The following is a 19,607-nucleotide window of genomic DNA, read 5'->3' as shown; positions in this document are numbered from 1 at the left end:
AGATTCAATACACCAAACAAGTAAGTGTTTTGAAAAAATCTTCAGATTACTCCCATATAAAAGTTGATAATAATGTAAGATAACAGCTTACGAAGTTTCCAGATAAAATGAAGATGGGACAGCAAACAAAACTGCAAAAAAGGGGTAAGGGGAATAATCATAGTTTTATTACCGCACACTATATCTAGCATACATTTGATATGAATTACCTATCAGCGTGAAGCCAAAAATATGAGGAAGATTTTCAGAGACCAAAATACGCCGATCACCACCCATCAGATCTGATGTTTCAATATGGTCGGTTTTAGCGTCTCCCCAGTAGAGTCGACCAACACTCAGATCAACAGCCAAACCATTGGGCCAACCCAAATTTGTATCCACCAATGTGATGCGGTCTGTCCCATCCAAGTTGGCCCTCTCTATTTTTGGCTGTTTTCCCCAGTCTGACCAGTACATGTAACTGGAAAAAAAGTGAACACAATTATTCTCTAAAATGATTTTGGATAAGACATCAGGGAATAAATTAACAGCAAAGGACTTGAGTCTCCTCACAGATCTTTAAGAAAAAGTCAATAACATCTATATGCTATCTTCAGATTTCTGCAAACATACATGTGTAGATAATGACCACACGACAAAGGTCATATACTGACCCTGACTGAGGATCCAGACAGATGGCACGAGGTTCATCAAGCTGGTCTGCAATGAGAACTTTTCTTGCCGAGCCATTCAGCTGACAACCTCAATACGATCCATGCCTGTGTCCGTCCAGTAAAGGTTGCGCCCAATCCAGTCGATAGCAATGCCATCAGGATGATCCACTTCTGTTCTGACCAGCATTTCTTGACCTTCAAATAAATATTTCACCCTATTAACACTGGCCACTGGTGATGCAATGCATGCACTGCATAAATCTTTTTAAAAATGTCACTTCTTGAAAACCTTCAAATCTCCTTCACTTTCAGCTAATGTAATTTAAAAAAGCTCCTTCAAAGCGACATAGCAGACATTCGTCAGAACACTTAACTGCACCAGTAATCATTTTTTATAAAATAATAGAATAGAGCTCAATGCTTTATGTAATTTATGAGCAAATTATATGCTCTTTCTAAACAAAAAGAAAGTTCTCAATTTACCCACAACATTAAAATCTTTAAAGCCGATATGTTAGGGTACTGCCATTCTTAAGGTTTATTTACTATACTGCTTACCAGAGCCATCCAGCCTGGATCGTTGGATTGCTCTTGTTTCATCGTCTGTCCAATAGACATAATCTTCTACTGGATCATAGTCAACAGCTATTGCATGACGAACATCAGTAAGGGGAAGAACAACGGCTGTGTAGTCTAGTGTATCAAGAGAAATCTTGCGCAAATCTCGTCTTCTAGCCAAGAACAAAATTTTTTCGGCACCTGAATTGGCCAAAATTTCCAATTAGTTACAAAGGAAACAATCTCACTCTTTTATATCAAATAACTCTATACAACTAAATGTATATAGTATATACCATGGTCATTTTTAATCTGAAAATAACCATCTCACAGACATTACACAGAAAATGAGAAATAACAATCAAAGATGTGAGAAATTCAGTTATTAATTATGAAACGGCTCTTCATAAGACAGGACTGTGAAGATCTGCAGGGAAAACACAACTTTCAAAATCACCTTCACTTTCATCTAAGGTAATAAATTATGCACGTAACGATATAAATGCTATTATCGGCAAACAATGTGCTCTGTCTTTATTGCTCATAGCTACTTCTAACATATACAAGGTGAAAAGCCAAACTGGAAATTGTTAATAATTATCCATTTTCTTTTAAAAACATACTAATGTAAAGTTGAGACATAAAGCACAAATTTACAGGTTAATGATACCTTGTGCACAAGTTTTGCCATCCTGGAGGAGCCTAACACCTGTGGGGCAAGCACAGCTGTAGAAAGGGGGGCGAGGCGACATCAGACACAGATGTGAGCAGCCACCATTGTTGTTTCCACATGGATTAACACCTAATTAACAAGAACATATAAATAATGTTACATATATGGATATAACATGCACACCCCTGCACTCAATTACATCTCTGGTCCCAAAATTAGTAATCTTTCCATCATTGGTCTCTTCTCTTTCCACAGAAATGTCAAAATTTAAATCAAATGGTACAAAAGGCAAAATTAATATGTATCCCAGCATTGAGAAAAACTGACCAAGTGAGCACATATTTTGGGATTACCAATAAAGAAATGAAGCCATGCAGGTTTATAAATATTCAAAATATTTGTCTATATTTGTTCTTAAACGCTTCTCACAGGATCATGATCATGCAGTTAGTGACTTTTCATACTCTTGCAATGTCACATTCTTTTCAGAGCAAAAAGAGCACTTTTCAAATTCAAGCAAGTTGATAAACAAGCAGACAGATGCCTTAAATTGCACCCATGTTAGGAACAGTTTAATGATAAGATCTATCACTGACACTGAGCAAAAAGTCAATACTATCTCAAATATGTGCGAAATGATGGGCTGACTTAATATCTGTAAGAATGTGCCTAATTCAATTAAACAAAAGTTACAATAATGATTGATACTTATACTGTAAGTGTAATAACACTCATACTCATCAAAAACTTTTAAATACAGTGGTACCTCGACATACGAGTGCCCTGACATACGAGTGTTTTGAGATACGAGCCGCCAAGCGAGCGACATTTTGCTTCGAGATAAGAGCAAGATTTGAGATACGAGGAATCGCACACTACACCGCTGCACACGACCCCAACATGCGGGGCGGGTGTTGGGGTCATGTGCAGTGTCTAACAGTTTCTCCCTCTAGACCTCAGTCTGTGTGCTTGTTTCCCTCGTTTTCGAAGCATTTTTGATAAGTTGGGTTCGAGTTTTTTTGCTTTTTGTACATTTACAAAACATTATCCCATTTATTTTTGTAACCATGGGTCCGAAGAAGAAGATGATGTCTATTGAATTAAAGCGCAAAATCGTAGAAAAACATGAGCAAGGTGTGCGAGTAATTGACTTGGCGAGGATGTACGGGTGTAGCACATCAATGATAGGTACTGTGCTTAAACAGAGGGAGTTGATAAAGGGTACAACGCCAGCTAGGGGCGTTACAATAATTTCTAAGCTCCGGACTTCTCTCCATGAAAAGATGGAGAAACTATTGACTGTGTGGGTGACAGAGAAGCAGCTTCAAGGAGGAACCTTAACACAAAGCATCATGTGTGAGAAGGCACGAGCGATTTACGGTGATTTGCTGAAGCAGATCCCACACACTTCCACAAATGAAGAATTTAATATGTTTTTATAGAATATGTATTTGTTATTCATAAATAAATGTTACTTCTTGTAAATACACTTTTTCTTATTCAAAAACACTTAACAAATACAACTGAGGTGGTGTTTTGGGAGCTGGAACGGATTAATGGCATTTCAATGAATTTCAATGGGGAAAATGGCTTTGAGATACGAGCAATTTGACATACGAGCAAGGTTACGGAACGAATTAAACTCGTATGTCGAGGTACCACTGTATATATTTTTTAGATCCCACAGCAGGATGTATTTAAGTACCTTTCTACATGTTTTTTATACAGTTCAAAACACCAAATAAATATAAGCAAAAATTTTCATCATTCCCTCAAGTGTAGGCCTTCAGCTTAAAGGCAGCTTATGGCTCTACTGAGTAAGGATTTTGCTTGCCTACTAGAGTATCCTTAAAATATGACAGATGGCAGGAGGCTGAAAGCAAATAAACCTTTTAAGATAAGATAAGATTACTTTATTGTCCAGAAAAGGAGATTTGTCTTCCAGCATGCAAGCAGTTGTCCACTTTAAATTTCAACCGAACCGAAAGGAAGAATGGTTCAGCCTGGGGGAGGAAGTTGTACTTGGGTCAGATGGAAGCAATTAAAGAAGTATGATCACTAGAGTGGCCAGCGCAGTGTCTGCTCTTTACCACCCTCACTATGGTCAAACCATTCTTTCCCACAAGGCAAAAGTTTGGCCTTCAAAAGCAGAACAATGAATAAAAAACTGAGAATCAGGCTGAGACAGTAACCGATAAAACAGACTGACAATGGAGTTAAAGATGGAGGGGAAAATGAAACCTGAAAGTCAATTTTATGCACCACTAGCTTTTCTTGGCAAAACTATATATATAATTATTTTATAATAATAATGGATTGGATGGTATATCTACAATTAAACAATGTTATATACACAATTTTTAAGTTTGTCCTGCCATAAGGTTGGACACATTAACAAATCAGAAAGTAAATTGTCTCGAGAAAGCATACATTCAGGCACTGAAATCTCTTCATGGTTGAGTGCACTTATACAACATATTCTCTTTCTCATGCACCTATGGATGCATATGCACTCCCTCCACATATCCAAAGAGTAGAATAACAGGCGTCTTAAGATGTCAATGCCCAGACTGTGACAGCTGTGGCATGCAAATAGCTATGAGAAATCCCTGATGAGAGGTGGGTGCCGGAGAAGACCAATCATGGGTGAGCTGGTTCGACAAGCATGACAAGTTTCCTCACAAGAGGTGCGCCTCTGCGCAACACCCATAACACAACATATATCTCTGAATTCATTATTTTTATTGACAGCATCAACTTCACATTGTATTGATGCTGACAAATTCTGTAACACACATGTAGGTCTTTTGAATATTTAGGAAACAGACAAAAAAACTTATGCCAGGAATGTTGATTCTATAACCTACAACCCCTAACCTCAGTTATAACTGCCATGTGATGGTAAATCCTATAGGTTTAGTGTAATTGCTACAGACTTTTCCATTTTTCTCAATCCTACAAATCAGCCAGACTAGAATCAGTGAGCCTGCAGACCTACCGGTCTCAGAAAAAGGTTGGCATTGGCACAGCTGTGCAGTCTCAAGGAAGGGGAATGCACCTGGCAGCAGAGTGTCCCAGCTGAGCTAAGGGGATAAAGGAAAAGCAAAGACTTTGTGCCAAAGAATCTGGGAACACAAAGAATGGCCCAAAAAATGGATGCAATCACTACTCATACCCTTTCCAATGAAAGTAAATGATAGTGCCAAACTACAGAACCATTAGCCAACTCAGCCAGCAAGCAAAGTGATGATTAAACTAATTCAAAATCACCTTAAGACCACCGATGAGAAACTGTGTTTTTCTTGTGGTTATTCAGTTTGCCTTTTCATTCCTGTTTGATTTACCCATTCTCTGGTTAAACCCTGCCTTGTCAATCCCTTTCTGTAAATGGCCACAAGAGAGAAACAGCAAATGACAGGAGCAAAGCCATAGTTTACCATGACAGTAATGCAAAGATTAACATGAAAAGAGTACAGAATTTCAACAGCGACAGTGGCAGTAGTCAAGCTAGACAGGCATAGCAACAGCTTTGGGTTTGCTACAAAGTATTGACAGTACATGTCCCACAGAGTACCAGATGTATAAAATGTGACTCCCCATGTTGATACAGGAGAAAAAGAATCCAGGCATCTGAGACCTAATGCTAATGAAAAATGTTTCAAGTTGCCTAAAGTATAGCTTGCATCCTTGTGGGACACATAAACCTCTTCTGGAAGAAATGACATAACATGAGCTAGTCTGGTTTGGCCATGTGACCCAACATGTTACTCATCTTTCAGGGTAAAAGAGAGGGTGGTGGTCAATGCAGATATAGAGGGCAGAAGGGCTGGCAAACATAAATCAACCAATGGACTAATCATTTCATGCAGGACTTGCTCACCACTGCTCATGACAGGCCTAAGAGGTGAGGCTTGTCAACAACCTCGTCTATCCAGGTTTCCACAATACCGACAGACCAGAAAATAAATATAGCTGTCAAATTTGCTTTGTCCTTTTGCATTCTTCTGTTACTACAGTTTATGAAAAGGAAATTTACAAACCTTAAAGCCAAAGGTAACCATATTATTCCTAAAAGTGCAAGAAGCCTATCACCAGTAATTGACCATTTGTCTTTTTAAAAAAACCAAGAGAAATAATACTAACACAGTTTAAAGTAGACATACATTATACTCGATTGTCATAGTATCATTAACTCAAAACTTTATTTTTAAATATTTACTTCTGATACCTGAATAGTTTATTTCATGTCTTTCAGTTTTACAAGGTGTACTGTACTGATAAGCTCTCATACCTGTGACATGCCCAAGACAGTAAACAAAGAAATACAGTAAACCATAGGTTTTCAACCTAAGTCTATCCAATTAACTGTCTCCAGACTCTTATAAAATAATAGTTTAATCCATTTTTAAAGAATCAAATATCCAAAAAAAAAAATTCTAAACATCCTTGGTTTCCTTCATGCCTACTACTTCATTTCTTTGTCTCCAAATTCTCAATTAATTAGAATCAAATTCTAGATACGCAAATATTAAATAATCTGATCAACACATGGCAAGACAAAAAACTGACTAAATATCTGTCATTTCTGCTGCTGTATTTCATTTTTTTGTAATCATAAAGAATGTGCTTAAATGACTGAAAGATTTCCACAGTCTGATGATATATGAATCTACACTATATTGCAGACTTGCTAATAACAGCAGGAGAGGAATGAATAACAGACATCGATGATTCTATGCACACTGATTCACAACTAACGAGACATGGAGCTGGAAGACTGCCAAAAGGAAGAGATAGGAAGGTAAATTCCAGAGCATGGGTTTGGCAACAGAGGTTGTTTTAAGCTCACTTTCACAACAATGCAAGTCAACAACAGCTTCTGTTTTACCTCCTGTGTTCCGGAACTCTGTGTGCAGCAAGATAAAGGAGGGAAAAAAAGACACGTTAAATATTCTGGATTTGGCAGAGGGATGCTAGACACTGAGCTCTGCATTTTTCAGAGATACCTATACTGACAAAATTGCACCTTTTATTTAAAAAAAAAAACCTGATGGCATGTACACCAGAGTTATTTTATGCACATAAAGATCACATAAGACACAAACCTTTTTACGGTGAGAAAGAGGGAGGTAGAATAAAGCAATAAATGTATGAGTACTATGTTTATCATGGTCTCAATGAAAATTTTTCAATTGCTACAAGGAGGATGAATCCAAATACAAGGGACTTAGGTACTGAATGATCTGTACATGCTACACCAACAGGCTGTATGACCAGTGACTATTAGTTAAGTCTACTCAGCACCACAAATATGTGACAAATAAAATGTCAAATAAAAATAACATCTACTTGTGACTTGTAACCATTATGAAATTGCAATGTAACTGCTCCACTATCACCACAAAATCAAAAGAGATAATCTAAAATCTGACCATGCATTAACCGTTGTTTAAAATCGGTACTACCTACAACTACCACCAATACAAAAAGACAGACATTGTAAAATGGGGCAAAACAAAAACAAAAAAAAAACAGCAATTAGTTTGACTTCATCCATAGAGTTCATTTTACTAACTCTGTACTGACTGAACAAAACAAAAAAAATTCCCTAGCAAACTCTGAGTTGAAAAATTTTAAGAAAAAGGAAATTTGTCCTTTTTTCCAGGTCATTCCCATCAGTAATATATCCATTTATCCCTAAAAAGGATGACAGATGTATCAACATTGAAGGCAGAATGTCTATCAATACATACAACATAGAAAAACAAACTGGTTACTGTTCATAATATAAACACTAACCTGAAGGCTGACGTTTGGCTTCAAAGGAGTGAATATCCATCGGTGAGAAAATATCTTCATGCAGAACCATCATCTCTGCTGAAGTCCGTTTATTGCATGCATGAATAGACCTTGTCTGCCAGTCTGTCCAATAAATTGTCTCTTCGAATAAAGTCAATGCAAATGGATGTGGGAGATTTCCTTCAACAACAGCACGGCGATTAGATCCATCAAAATCACAGCTGTGAATATAGTGCAGCTTTGCATCCACCCAATAAATTTTGGAATCTTCATAATCGAGTGTTAGACCATTAGGCCAGAAGATGTTGTCAGCCACAATTATCTCTCGAGAGTCCTGATTGCCATCCATACCAGCTCTTTCAATTTTTGGCATTTCACCCCAGTCCGTCCAATATACATATCTGTAAGTTAAAGTAAAACAGCTTTCTTTAATAACAGCAGGGATACAGTCGTTCAAACATTTAATTCATGATCAATTATCAAAATTCTTGTCTTTCATTATTTAACAATAATTTTTGTTCTTTGCATAACATTTTATTTGCTCTTTACACAATGCTGCTTAAAAACGTATACTCTAAACATGGACCAATCTTCTATTTGTTTATTATTGTTGTTCCCATGTAAAACCTCCTTTCTAAAACCCTTTGCTGCTGCAGAAGTGAACATCTTCACAAGTACAGAGTGTTTTGCACAGAGTAACGAGAACTGGGTAGCATCACAAAACTCATCATGCTGTGCACGAATAAATGAATATTCAAGGGAAAAAACTGTTGGCTTCTTCAGGGATTGTTTTACTATGAATTGCTCCACTTAAGAAGGTAATAAGTCAATCAATTAGTATTTTGTTTATATTTGAAAGTAGGCAATGAGTCAGTTGGTCACAAGCCATGTTTGAGATGGTTGCTGATTACTCAATCTGACATGAATTTTTACTCCAATTGCCAAAAATTTGAAGTCTAGTATGTATTCTAATAAAATATTTCACAGTTTGGTACTTTCTTTGTATATATTGTGTAAATAACTTTTTGTTATTTTTGCCTCCTAATCTTCACTCATGACAGGAACTTGCTATCGCACACAGTTACCATCTTTCATGTTTTGTACATAAAAACAAAAACTATATTTCTTGCAAATCACATTACTTTAATGTTTAAAAAATGCTCTTTAAAATATTGTGTCAATGATGGTAGTCTTTATTGTAGGTTAATAGATGTAACTAATGTACTTTGTAACCCTGCTATCATTCTAAATGTTAAATGCATCACTTTTTGTCCATATTCGAATGACCTTCTATATTACAACCTCCTTCTTAGATACAACCATCTCTATTACAACTACCTCCCCAACATGACTTATGACCGACGGTTTCAGTTCTATCACGAATCTTTTGCAGAAGTCTTATGTTGAGAAGTAATTAGTACATTTTAAATAGACTGCTTCTGGCCAACCATTTACCCTATGTTACAACTATATAACATAAGTAATAAAATAAATTAGGAGATGCTTGTTTATTGGGTCAGTGGTCATTTTGACCCGACCATATTGCTCTAGCTTTATATACCAACTGCCAGAGTCGAATCAATCACACCATGATTATAGTGTTATATATAAGCACATAAGTCCTATATACAATACAACTTTATTGATTCCTCAATAACTACATATTGTCCCAATACCAAATGTCAAATCAATCCAAACATTTATTAATGCATATGTACCATGGTGAACAAAGATGCTCTTAAAATGCACTATAGTAAAACCTCCTCCCTTATATACATACACGTACCCATTCTGTGGATCAAGTGCAATGGCCCTTGGCTGGTCCAAGCGTCGCCAGAACAAAACTTTTCTGAATGTGCCATCCAGATTACTAACTTCAATGCGATTGGTCTCAGAGTCAGTCCAGTACAGCTTTTTCCCCAGCCAATCACAAGCTAGTCCATCAGGTGACACAATTCCAGTGGAGATGACACTGACACTGGTATGAGAACTGGGCGAAAGAAAATTTACTTTCTTATAAACAAAAAGCCCTGTACAAGAATTATGAAAATTATCTTAATGTAAACCTTAAATTACAGTTTAATAAAGAATGAATTTAGATTGGTTTTAAATCAAGTTTACCCAGATTACCCACATGTTTAGAAAACATTTCAGCCCTTCTTCGCCCATGAAATAGCAATAACTGACTTTGCAAAGGGTGTTTCCTCTCAATGAAGTAATATTAGAAACATACAAATCACTTATACTGCATTTATGCAGGCTGTGTGCCAAAACACATTAACCAGCTAAGAACACATGAATGGGTGCACATGTGCATGCAATTTATTTCTTTAAAAAATGCTTCTATAATTCACAAGATAATGATGTACTACAATGATGTATGTCAAAAAATGATAACCTGTGAATTTATAAAAAGCAATCATGCACTTACTGTCAAATGCCTTTGTCAACCTCTCACACCCTCATGCATTAAAGGAATCTTACCCCCCTCCACTCCTTTCTCTCCTTTACTCACATGTATGCATGTGCATGTACGCACGCACAAACGCACAATGAGACACTGTGAAGCACGAGCTTTAATAGGAAAATCTAATTATTTAGGTAAGCATCTTAATGATCAATAGCTTCTAAAGGAAAAAGAAAATTTTTGAGTCTAGTGTTAAAAATTTATGCTAATTTCATAAACAGTCTTCTAATCTAAAATCCTGATATTGTTATATTATAAACAAAAAGCATGTTTTAAGATTTTAAGATGCTAGGGGCTGACTATAACCATTTCATAATCACTTGCTTTTTAAACCAGAAATCACTACTCTCAACTTACTTCTTTAGTAATAATGTAAAATTGTGCACATATACACTCACACATTTTCATCCTGTAAACCCAATGATCCTTTTACCTGTTAATAGAAGTGCGTTCAATGACCTCAAGACTAACATCAGTCCAGAAGATCCAGCCTTCACTATGGATAAAATCAACAGCTGCTGCATCCTTCAAGTTGCTAATAATAACTGAGGAGTTTGGTCGGGGATCTGTAGCATCAATGATGCGTACATCTTTTCGATTGGCAAAGAGTAAGAATGGTGACCCTAGAAAAAAATTGTAGTTTGGTTAATTTTGCTCAAGTTTTATAAACGGTACATTAAACATAACAACATTAATGCAGCAGTTTAAAGTAAATTTACAAAATCACAATTTTAAACCATGTTCAATAATTGTGCTAAATATCTGCAATCAAAGGATTGAAAAAAAGAACTTCACTATCACCGATTACACATTTTTTTCCTATAAATTTGGTTTTGAACTCAAAAGCCATAAAATTATCAATATACATAATTATAGTCCTAGATTACAACCTACAGTACATATTTCTTGTATAATGTGACAGGTACAACATGAAACCTTTGAGGACAATAAGTAAAAATATATGTTACTTATAACGATATAGACATCTATACAGCTTACTTCCAGTAATAAGTATGCACAAAAGGTCTTGTTCTAAATGCCTGCAAAATTCAGGCCAGCAAAATTTGCTTTACTTTCCATGTCCAAACCTCTTTGTAATATCGCTACAATAAAGAAAAAAGGCTAGACACAAACTATAAAGCTTATATAGTTGGTTGCTGGTGTGTACTTGCTTGACAGCAAAAAAATCAATATCACTGCAAAAAGGTAATTTTGCAAGTTGTTTATTTTTTACTAGGTAACATATACACACCTGCTTTTAAACAATGCAGATTTCTCAGTGTCAAGCCCAATATATACAGAAGCAATAAAGGCAGTTTACAAAAAAAATTCTATTCCTAACCTTTATGTGACACCTGCAAGCTGCATAATTTGTTTTCAGACCCCAAAGGCAAACAAAAGCAAAACCAGTTTTTAAAAAAATTTTGGTTAGAGGGACTATGTAATTAAAACCTTAGCAAAGAGGCAGCTGCCTATCAACAGCTGAATTGTGGGAGTTGCCAACACTGATCCAAAAAGTGGCTGAAAAGTCAACTACTACGACATGCATGCAAAGCAATGCAAGAAATGCACAGCAGCCCTGCACTCAATACAAATAGGAAGCAAACATTTGGTAATGCAAATACTACTTCTTAACTGATTAAGTGAGGTATGCTCTTGTGACACTGACAGATTTATTTTCCTGTCTGCTGTCTAGAAGGTGCGAGTAAAACTGAAAGAACATACTGTGGATGAGGCATGTGCCTACACATAGTAACTGCTTACATTTGCATTTTTCAGCTTTTCCTTGTGACTGCAACTAAATAATGCAAGGGTAGTTGGCATTGGATTCTTCGAATCCACTCAAAAACCCCATGTTTGAATATAAATGTATAGTCCTAATTTATTAAAAATGCCATCTTCTATTGTTTTATCATTCTCACTCTTAACAAGGTTGTAGGGTTAAGTCTTCTGCTATCAAATTCATTGGTATAAAGATAATGAACTAATTTTTTGAAATTTAAAATGCAGTGCTATACTGATAGTTTGAAATACCTACATTAAACTGGAAATCTAATTATAACTGTTCATACTTATTACTTTTTATTTCAAAATGAAATCAGTTGTGCATAAATTGTAAACCATAATGTTTACCACACACTAGAAATCATCTTTCAGCACTAGCCAAACCTATTCAAAGAAAATCTGAATCCTTACTAACTCTAGTGCTGTTTGCTGCTGGTAGTGTTACTAATACTGTAATAGGGGAGCTCACAAAATGCCTGATCCCACTCCCACTTCTCCCCTTGCTGGGAAGGTATGCTGGCACTTAGAGGGGGAATGGGCTGAACATGTCAGAGGCTGCCGCTTTGACCCTGGAGCTGCTATTGGGGTAATAATAGACTGACTTGAAACTGAAGTTGTAGGAACACTGGGTGCACGCGCTGACTACACAGTGACTGCCCTTGGCTCACCCTCATTTAACTATGTTTGCATATTGCCTTGTTGCCTACTAGTACGAAATTTCATGAAGGACTCTTCATCAATACGTAAAAATATAACACTGGACTGATTTCAGGGGTATAAACCAAACATGTAGACTGTTCTGTATTCTTCTCACACCTGCTAAGTTACATTTTAAGTTAATCATCATCACTCACATTTATGTTAAAGGTTTCACCATAGAACCTTGATCATTGGATGTGATTTTAAATTCTGGCAAGACAACTACTTTTTGTTATTTGCTGTTTCATGGCAGTGGTCCATGATTTTTTAAAAACCTACATCTCAGAACTAATTAAATATGTTAAAAAAAAAAAAACAATGAAAAGAACTAAGTGGTCTCTTCCACTGGAAGAAAAGACCACTTGGTTATGTTTCCTGTCCTCTTCACTTTCAGCAACTGAAGTAAATATATATATACTTGGAAGCGAGATGTGTTTTGAATAAATTGTCAAAATGGTAAAAAAATGATCCAGTCCAAAATATTCATAATATCTGGTTAAGAATGAATGAGGCACAATTCTGTAACAATCAAACTTATCAAATCTGGTATGTAAACATAACTTCATAAGCTTGAGTACTTCCCATACATTTCCCTGAAACCAGTTTTTACTATGGCTTTACAACAAAGCAACCTTTCTGAATATGTAAAAATAAACTGAATAAAAATCTGATCATTTACTTGTCTGATATCTGAAACTATTCCTAATCAAAACCTCACATCCCTAAAATTCTGCACAACACACTGAGAAACATGAATTTTTTTAAGTGAACTGTTTTGTGGAACTATAAAGTTTGAACCAGGTAGGGCCTTTCATTGAAAAAACTAGAACTGGTTGGGTGTTTTTTTTTATTTTGCAGCCATGAACAAATGCCAGAAAGTGACAGGTAGTGATAAGTGATAGGCGCTTTCTCTGACACTGATTTCCATAAACACAGCTGCAGCTTTTGGAAACTCATCTGCGTGTTTTGACCACCCATCATATAAGGATTATATTTTACAGAAGCATAAGTACATGAGTATGCAGTGAGTATGAGAGTGTTAGAATAAGAGTCTGCTAACCATGTCTTAGCAAACAAATAAGCATCTTCCAGTCCTGGATAAATGCAACTTTGACAGTGTATATGCATATATAAATGAATTCCCTTTACTCCCAACCTTTGATAAAATATTTCTTGTAGCCCCCACTAATCTTTTGTTCATTTTTACCATCACAAATACAGATACTGTTTCAATCAAAAGGTTAATGTGTGCACAAAATTACCAACTTTACCCACAACTGTTGGGACTGCAAACATCTTGGCACACAATTTCTTTTCACAATTTGCATCACTAAAATGCATCCTTCTTGTCAAACTTTGCTATGGCATATATGATTAATATAAAAATAGTAAGTTCCCTCAAAAGGTCTGCACAAGCCTGGAAAACTGCAATGCATTCATGATATGCATGGTGTCATACCTTAATAGCATAATCCCCACAACAGCAAATCCATTAACCACCATGTCATTGTGATCATAAGGGTGAGAATTAGCCTCAATAAACTATAAACTTTATTTCCATAAAAACGGAAAACGTGTAATAACATTCTCAGCATAGTCCCCTTCCTTTTCAATACATCTGCTGCTGTTGCACAAGCTTCATTTACGTCCTCAGAAAAAAAATGTTTCGACTAAAAGCAGAGTCCCACATCACTTATTTCTGTTTGGAGGTGAATCAAAGATCCCTTAATGTCTCCTGAAGTGGACTAAACGGACGACTATTTGAAGGGGCAAAACTAAGACTATACAGAGGGTGAGCCAATATCTCAAACGAAGATTCTGGAGGGTTCATCAGTATAGGCAACAGTATGCACTGTCATGCAATAACACAATGGCTTTCAACAGCTGTCCTCCATGTTTGCTTGCTCACTCCAGCCTGTCAAAAAGCATCTCACTTTAACAAGCACTGTTTGTTGCTGGCTTCCTCCTCCTGGTAGTGTTCCAGTACTGAGCCTTCTGAGTTCCCACCCACCAACCAAAAAAAAAAAAAAGAAGAAAACAAACCTGCATTGTGGATAGACATTGACTCATCCTAGTGTTAACTTCATGCAAGGTCTATGGATCTAAGTACAGACTTTTTGACTATTATTAAACACTATTCGAATCCATGTTACTTTGCCATATGTAACAAAATACACGAAGCATGTATGTTACTGCTTATTGCTAAATAACCAGGGAATTTTGTCATATGTTACTCAGCAGAAGGCAAACAATTTTAGGTTGTGAGAAAACATTGTTCCATGTAACTACAGCTTTGTTTCCTTGTGCAGTAGATATACAGCTTTGTTCAACAGGTAAAAATACTATAAAATCTAAATTCTTTAATACACACATCAAAAACATTCATTTTAATTGTTTTGAAAAAAAAAAAACCAACCTGAGATCTCATCAAATTAACCATACCTTTTACAATTATCTCCCAAATTAAGTTATTCTGGAATCACTGATTAGTTGTCCGACACTATAGTGAATTAAAAATAATAAGCCAAAGGAGCAACCAATTTTTAAATTGTTAAACTCCTAAAATATCCCAGTATCATGCAAAAAAAATAGTGTTTCTAGTTCTGCTTTTAAATGAAACTGGCATATTTTTCCCCTTTATAATGACAGCATTATCTCAGGTCTAGCATTTGAATGAAATTAGCTAACACAAGCCAACTATGTGTGCCAATGACAGAGAGGAGGTGGTCTTTGCAAGTTCATGGGAAGATGCATGGATGTATATGCCGGTTTCTTTCCTATCAATGCCTATAGTTAAATGCAAAATCATCGTTTTACAAGCAAAATATCTAAGTAACCTGACCGTTTTCCCACACCATTACTATTCCTATGATTGATGCAGTTATACAGACATGAGGGCTAAGCAACCAACAACCTGGGAGCTGGAGAAAAAGGAGGGAATGCTTTGCTACAAAATAAACAAACTGCTGTCAGCTCTCCTAGGATGGCAGGTGCTGCCAGATATGCAAACCCCCAGGCCAAGCCTGGCACCTTCAATTACTTGGTTTATCCTACTGGTCGCCTTGGGAGATCTGCACATCCAGTTTACTTTCCAAATCAGTGCAGAACCAAAAACTCAAAAATAACACAAAAGAACGTGCCTTTACATCTAAAGAGCCACAAGAAAATTTACGCCTAACTAGAAAATCCTCAAAAATAAAATGTGAAAGAAACTTTAAGAATGTCGCTATAAGTTCTACTGCACAAATAAATGTGGTGTCTGATGAAAAAAATGGGTTCCTGTATCAAAACGTTGCTCTAGATGTGAGACGGTTAAAGACAGCAAACTCACAGAGATGGAAGAGACATTAATTGAAAGGAGTTCTTTACAGACACTTGTACGAAAGTTTACTGAATATGGGAAAACTGAAACCGCTCTCTCTCACCATTGTTTCCCTACAGGTCACTACAACATGCACGCACAACCTCTTCCTGCTTGTCAACTGCCCAAAAAGATAGAGTTGACACAAAAGAAAACAAACAGTTTGCATGTATACTAGATTCCACGTAGGGCACTGCACTGTACAATGATGAATCTGCTTCTGCTTTTGCTGGCTTTGTGAACCTGCTGGAGTTGTTGGGCAAGGTTTAGGAGCTGGCAAAGGTGGAGCAAGAGAAAACTGCAGTATCCCCCTACTTGTGACAGGCTGATTAAAGCCTGGAATGTTCACCATTTGAGTACAGCATTATCTAAGAAGATGCTGTCTTTATATATATATATGGGAATTTTACTTTGTTAAATTGCAAATCAAATCTGTATACAGACACAGAAAAGCAATGTCTGCTTTGGTTGTATCTTTATGGAGGTATCTTCTAGTACAAGAGGAAAAACTTACACTAACTTTATGTTAAAAAGACAAATGTCTTTAATATATACAGCAGTGTAGTTCGATACAAGCTTACTGCATGTAATCTCTCTACCAAATGAACTGATTTTAAAACAAGCCAAGAAAGTCACTCAAAATTCTTGACACAATTAAAAGACCATTGATGTGTACTCTGAGAAATCTGTGATATTTGAAACAGTTAAAACAAGGCTAAAGGTTATCTTCTAATCCAACTCCTTCACTGATCTTTTTTATTCTACTTCAAGCTGGTTTATTTATAGCAGGCATTATCATGCACATGGTTACTTTTTACAGGTTACAAAGAAAAATATGTACATTTAGTTTTTGCACTGTATTTTCACTTATATCAGCTTGTTAAGTAAGCACAAGAATTTGCATTTCAACCTATATTTACATCACAAAACGTCATATATAAGCTACTACAGTAGTTTACATTATTCCTCTTACCCAAATAAAATGCTGCATTTAAAACTGTTTAAAAGAATATACCACTACTAGTGTAGCATGCAGCAATAACCATCATATACAATAAAAGGAAACAACTCAAAATGCAGTAAGCAATCTTCTTGCTGTAGTGTAACAGCCAAACAGCTATTTCACATAGCTCCTTTATCTTGGAAATTGCCATACTTGTCTGACAACCTTCACTTATAACTCAATTATTCTGAGTGCTGGCAAATAAACCTTATATGAATTTTGAAACCATGGAAACTGTAAATACTTTATCTTCCAAATGCATTTCGACAGAAAAATTAAAACAAAATCAGGACGCAAACCTATATCTACTAAATTAAAAATCTTACAACAGCAAAATTGATGTTCTCTTGGCTTTTCATTCACACCAATGTGGGTTCCTAGGTTGTAATAACCAATACTTTCTAGGTCAACATTAACACTTTGTGATATTAAACCCACATACACATTTCCTAATTATGGTATGATTTTAACCAATAACATTCATTCATTAAAACAAAACTGTGGACACAAAAAAAGAAAAGCACAAATATACTGTTTTAACTTTTATGGAATGAAGGAATCATATTAAGTGTTATATAGTGATGCTTGTCCTGGTGTATGTCATATCCACTTATATACATGCACAATGTGCCTTAGTATGCAAAAACTGGCTCATCAATGTGTTATTAGCCTTAATTCACTTCTAGCATATCTGGTCGTGTACTAAAATTTTGCATTGACACTTGCAAAGCTAGTCTTTAGTGTGACCAATTGAAAACTCTGTTTCAAAGCAAAACTAATGACCAATGTATATAGTGTGTTTAACATAAAACTAGGTCTCACAGTAGAAATTCCTTTTCACTAAGTCATAACCTACCCCTTCCCACCCCTACCATGGGCTTCATCTCTGGCAGACACTGATCATTCATGCATAGGTCACACAGTAGTTGTACTAAAACTATTTTTTACAGCATGCTTGCTGATATGTAAAGCCGTCAGTAACTGTAAAGCATCATCTGACCAACCAATGCCACTTAAACTTTCAAAAAAGTATTAAGACCTAAATCTGATTTACGACCAGCTGAGAAAACAGCCGTGAACTTTCCACAAAACAGAAAACGTGAAAATTCTCTTGCCAACATGGCCGACTCTACATAAAGCCAAACACAGCAAATTGGGGCAAATCACTTTAAACATTCACGCAAATATTCTGAAATCTAACAATCAGAAAGATGTGTCTTCACCACTCCAAAAATAGGAAACTGCATATTCTCTTTTCAGGTGCTAACAAGCAGAAAGACACTCTGCTTTCATCATGAATAATGCATTGCCATCGAAGGGGGTACCGACGATAAACAATCAACTTACCATAACAAACTGATAAAATCCAAGTCACTGCGAAAAGCCTCGTGACTATCCCCATGCTAGACTCATCAGGAACTGTTTGTCTGGGGACTGCAGGTGCAGACAGAAAAATAATCCAGAGTTCTGGTCGACATAAGGGAAACGCGTGCAGTTAACATTCAACACAAGACATTACTTCAGCGTACAACTCCACGCACTACTTTCTAGCAAACAATATCCTTCCGCCAAGGCGCAAGTCAACATGGATTAACAGAGAAGAAGAACGTGAAATATAAATTACACTAAAGAAATATAAACATTTTATGAAATATTTTATATCTTTATCTTCAGAATAAACGAATATAATTTATTAAAAAGTTTTAAACTGTCTCTTTTGATCAATATCTAAGAACTTACTTTCGTGGAAGAATAACAAGGTATGCAAAATTGAAGGGTCAGGCACCTGTTCAAAAGCATCGGTACGCTGTCTGCAACTTGGGAGTTGGACAGGTAGCCGAGAAAACAGCGAAAAAAGTTTAAATTTTTAACATGTCGGCCATATGCTATGACATTTTCCCATCTTAAATTATTGCAGTAAATTCAAACGTACGACCTCACAGGTATAGTGTAAATTTTAACTTTGTATACATGGCTACATAATATGAGATGCTGAGAGGCCAAGATTTTTTTCTGCACACCATGCAGTAGCACGGAAGCTTCAATGAGTCACAATTATTATCTTGTACTCAAATCGTTCTGACGAATTAATGTTGCTGATTACTTTTAACAGCGTACTTGTACGTTTACTTGTACGTTTGTTTTGCATTGCATTAGGAGGTGCACGTGCTGGAAACAACAGAGAGTGTGCAGGTGGGAGGCTGTTCATGACAATGGTCAACTTAATTTGTCCCAGTGGGCAATTTGAACAACGTCATTGCGCCTCCAGGTTGCGCCATAGAGCAGTTGAGTGGTTGAAGTGAAAGGAAGAGAAATGCTTTATTTTTGGAGATGTGCCCGAGTGATGTTCCGTTGTCTCCTGTCAGGCCGTCAGTGCGCTTGCCGACCAGATCACAAACGGGATGGGAAAGAAAAGGAGGAAGGTGCCAGCCGCCACGAGTCTATATATATATCGCTCTCTTGCTTCCCCTTCCCTCCCTTTTTTTCCGTTTCTCTCATGGGTTACTGTCTGAAAATAAAAATCAAGGCTTGCTCTTAATTGTAGTAGAGTCACGTAGCATTATCTGGCGACAATAGACTTTTTACAATGCGCCACCCCTAAACCTTTT

General features: G+C 36.4%; 1 protein-coding gene across 1 annotated transcript in view; it reads right to left on the bottom strand.

The window, feature by feature from the left end:
* Positions 1-18,534, bottom strand: part of LOC112558702 (low-density lipoprotein receptor-related protein 6-like) — a 30,449-nt gene extending 11,915 nt beyond the window's left edge. Inside the window, 10 exon segments of the mRNA XM_025229301.1 lie at positions 210-460; positions 654-738; positions 741-848; positions 1,212-1,412; positions 1,882-2,013; positions 6,773-6,790; positions 7,684-8,084; positions 9,470-9,673; positions 10,584-10,773; positions 18,346-18,534. Coding sequence (XP_025085086.1) covers positions 210-460; positions 654-738; positions 741-848; positions 1,212-1,412; positions 1,882-2,013; positions 6,773-6,790; positions 7,684-8,084; positions 9,470-9,673; positions 10,584-10,773; positions 18,346-18,400 — 1,645 coding nt within the window. The 5' untranslated portion in view covers positions 18,401-18,534.
* Positions 18,535-19,607: the final 1,073 nt, after the last annotated feature.

Source organism: Pomacea canaliculata, linkage group LG3 (assembly GCF_003073045.1).
Source record: "Pomacea canaliculata isolate SZHN2017 linkage group LG3, ASM307304v1, whole genome shotgun sequence".
Classification (NCBI taxonomy): Eukaryota; Metazoa; Mollusca; class Gastropoda; order Architaenioglossa; family Ampullariidae; genus Pomacea; species Pomacea canaliculata.
The sequence above is the reverse complement of the archived record's forward strand: the minus strand, read 5'-3'. Positions and strand labels throughout refer to the sequence as shown.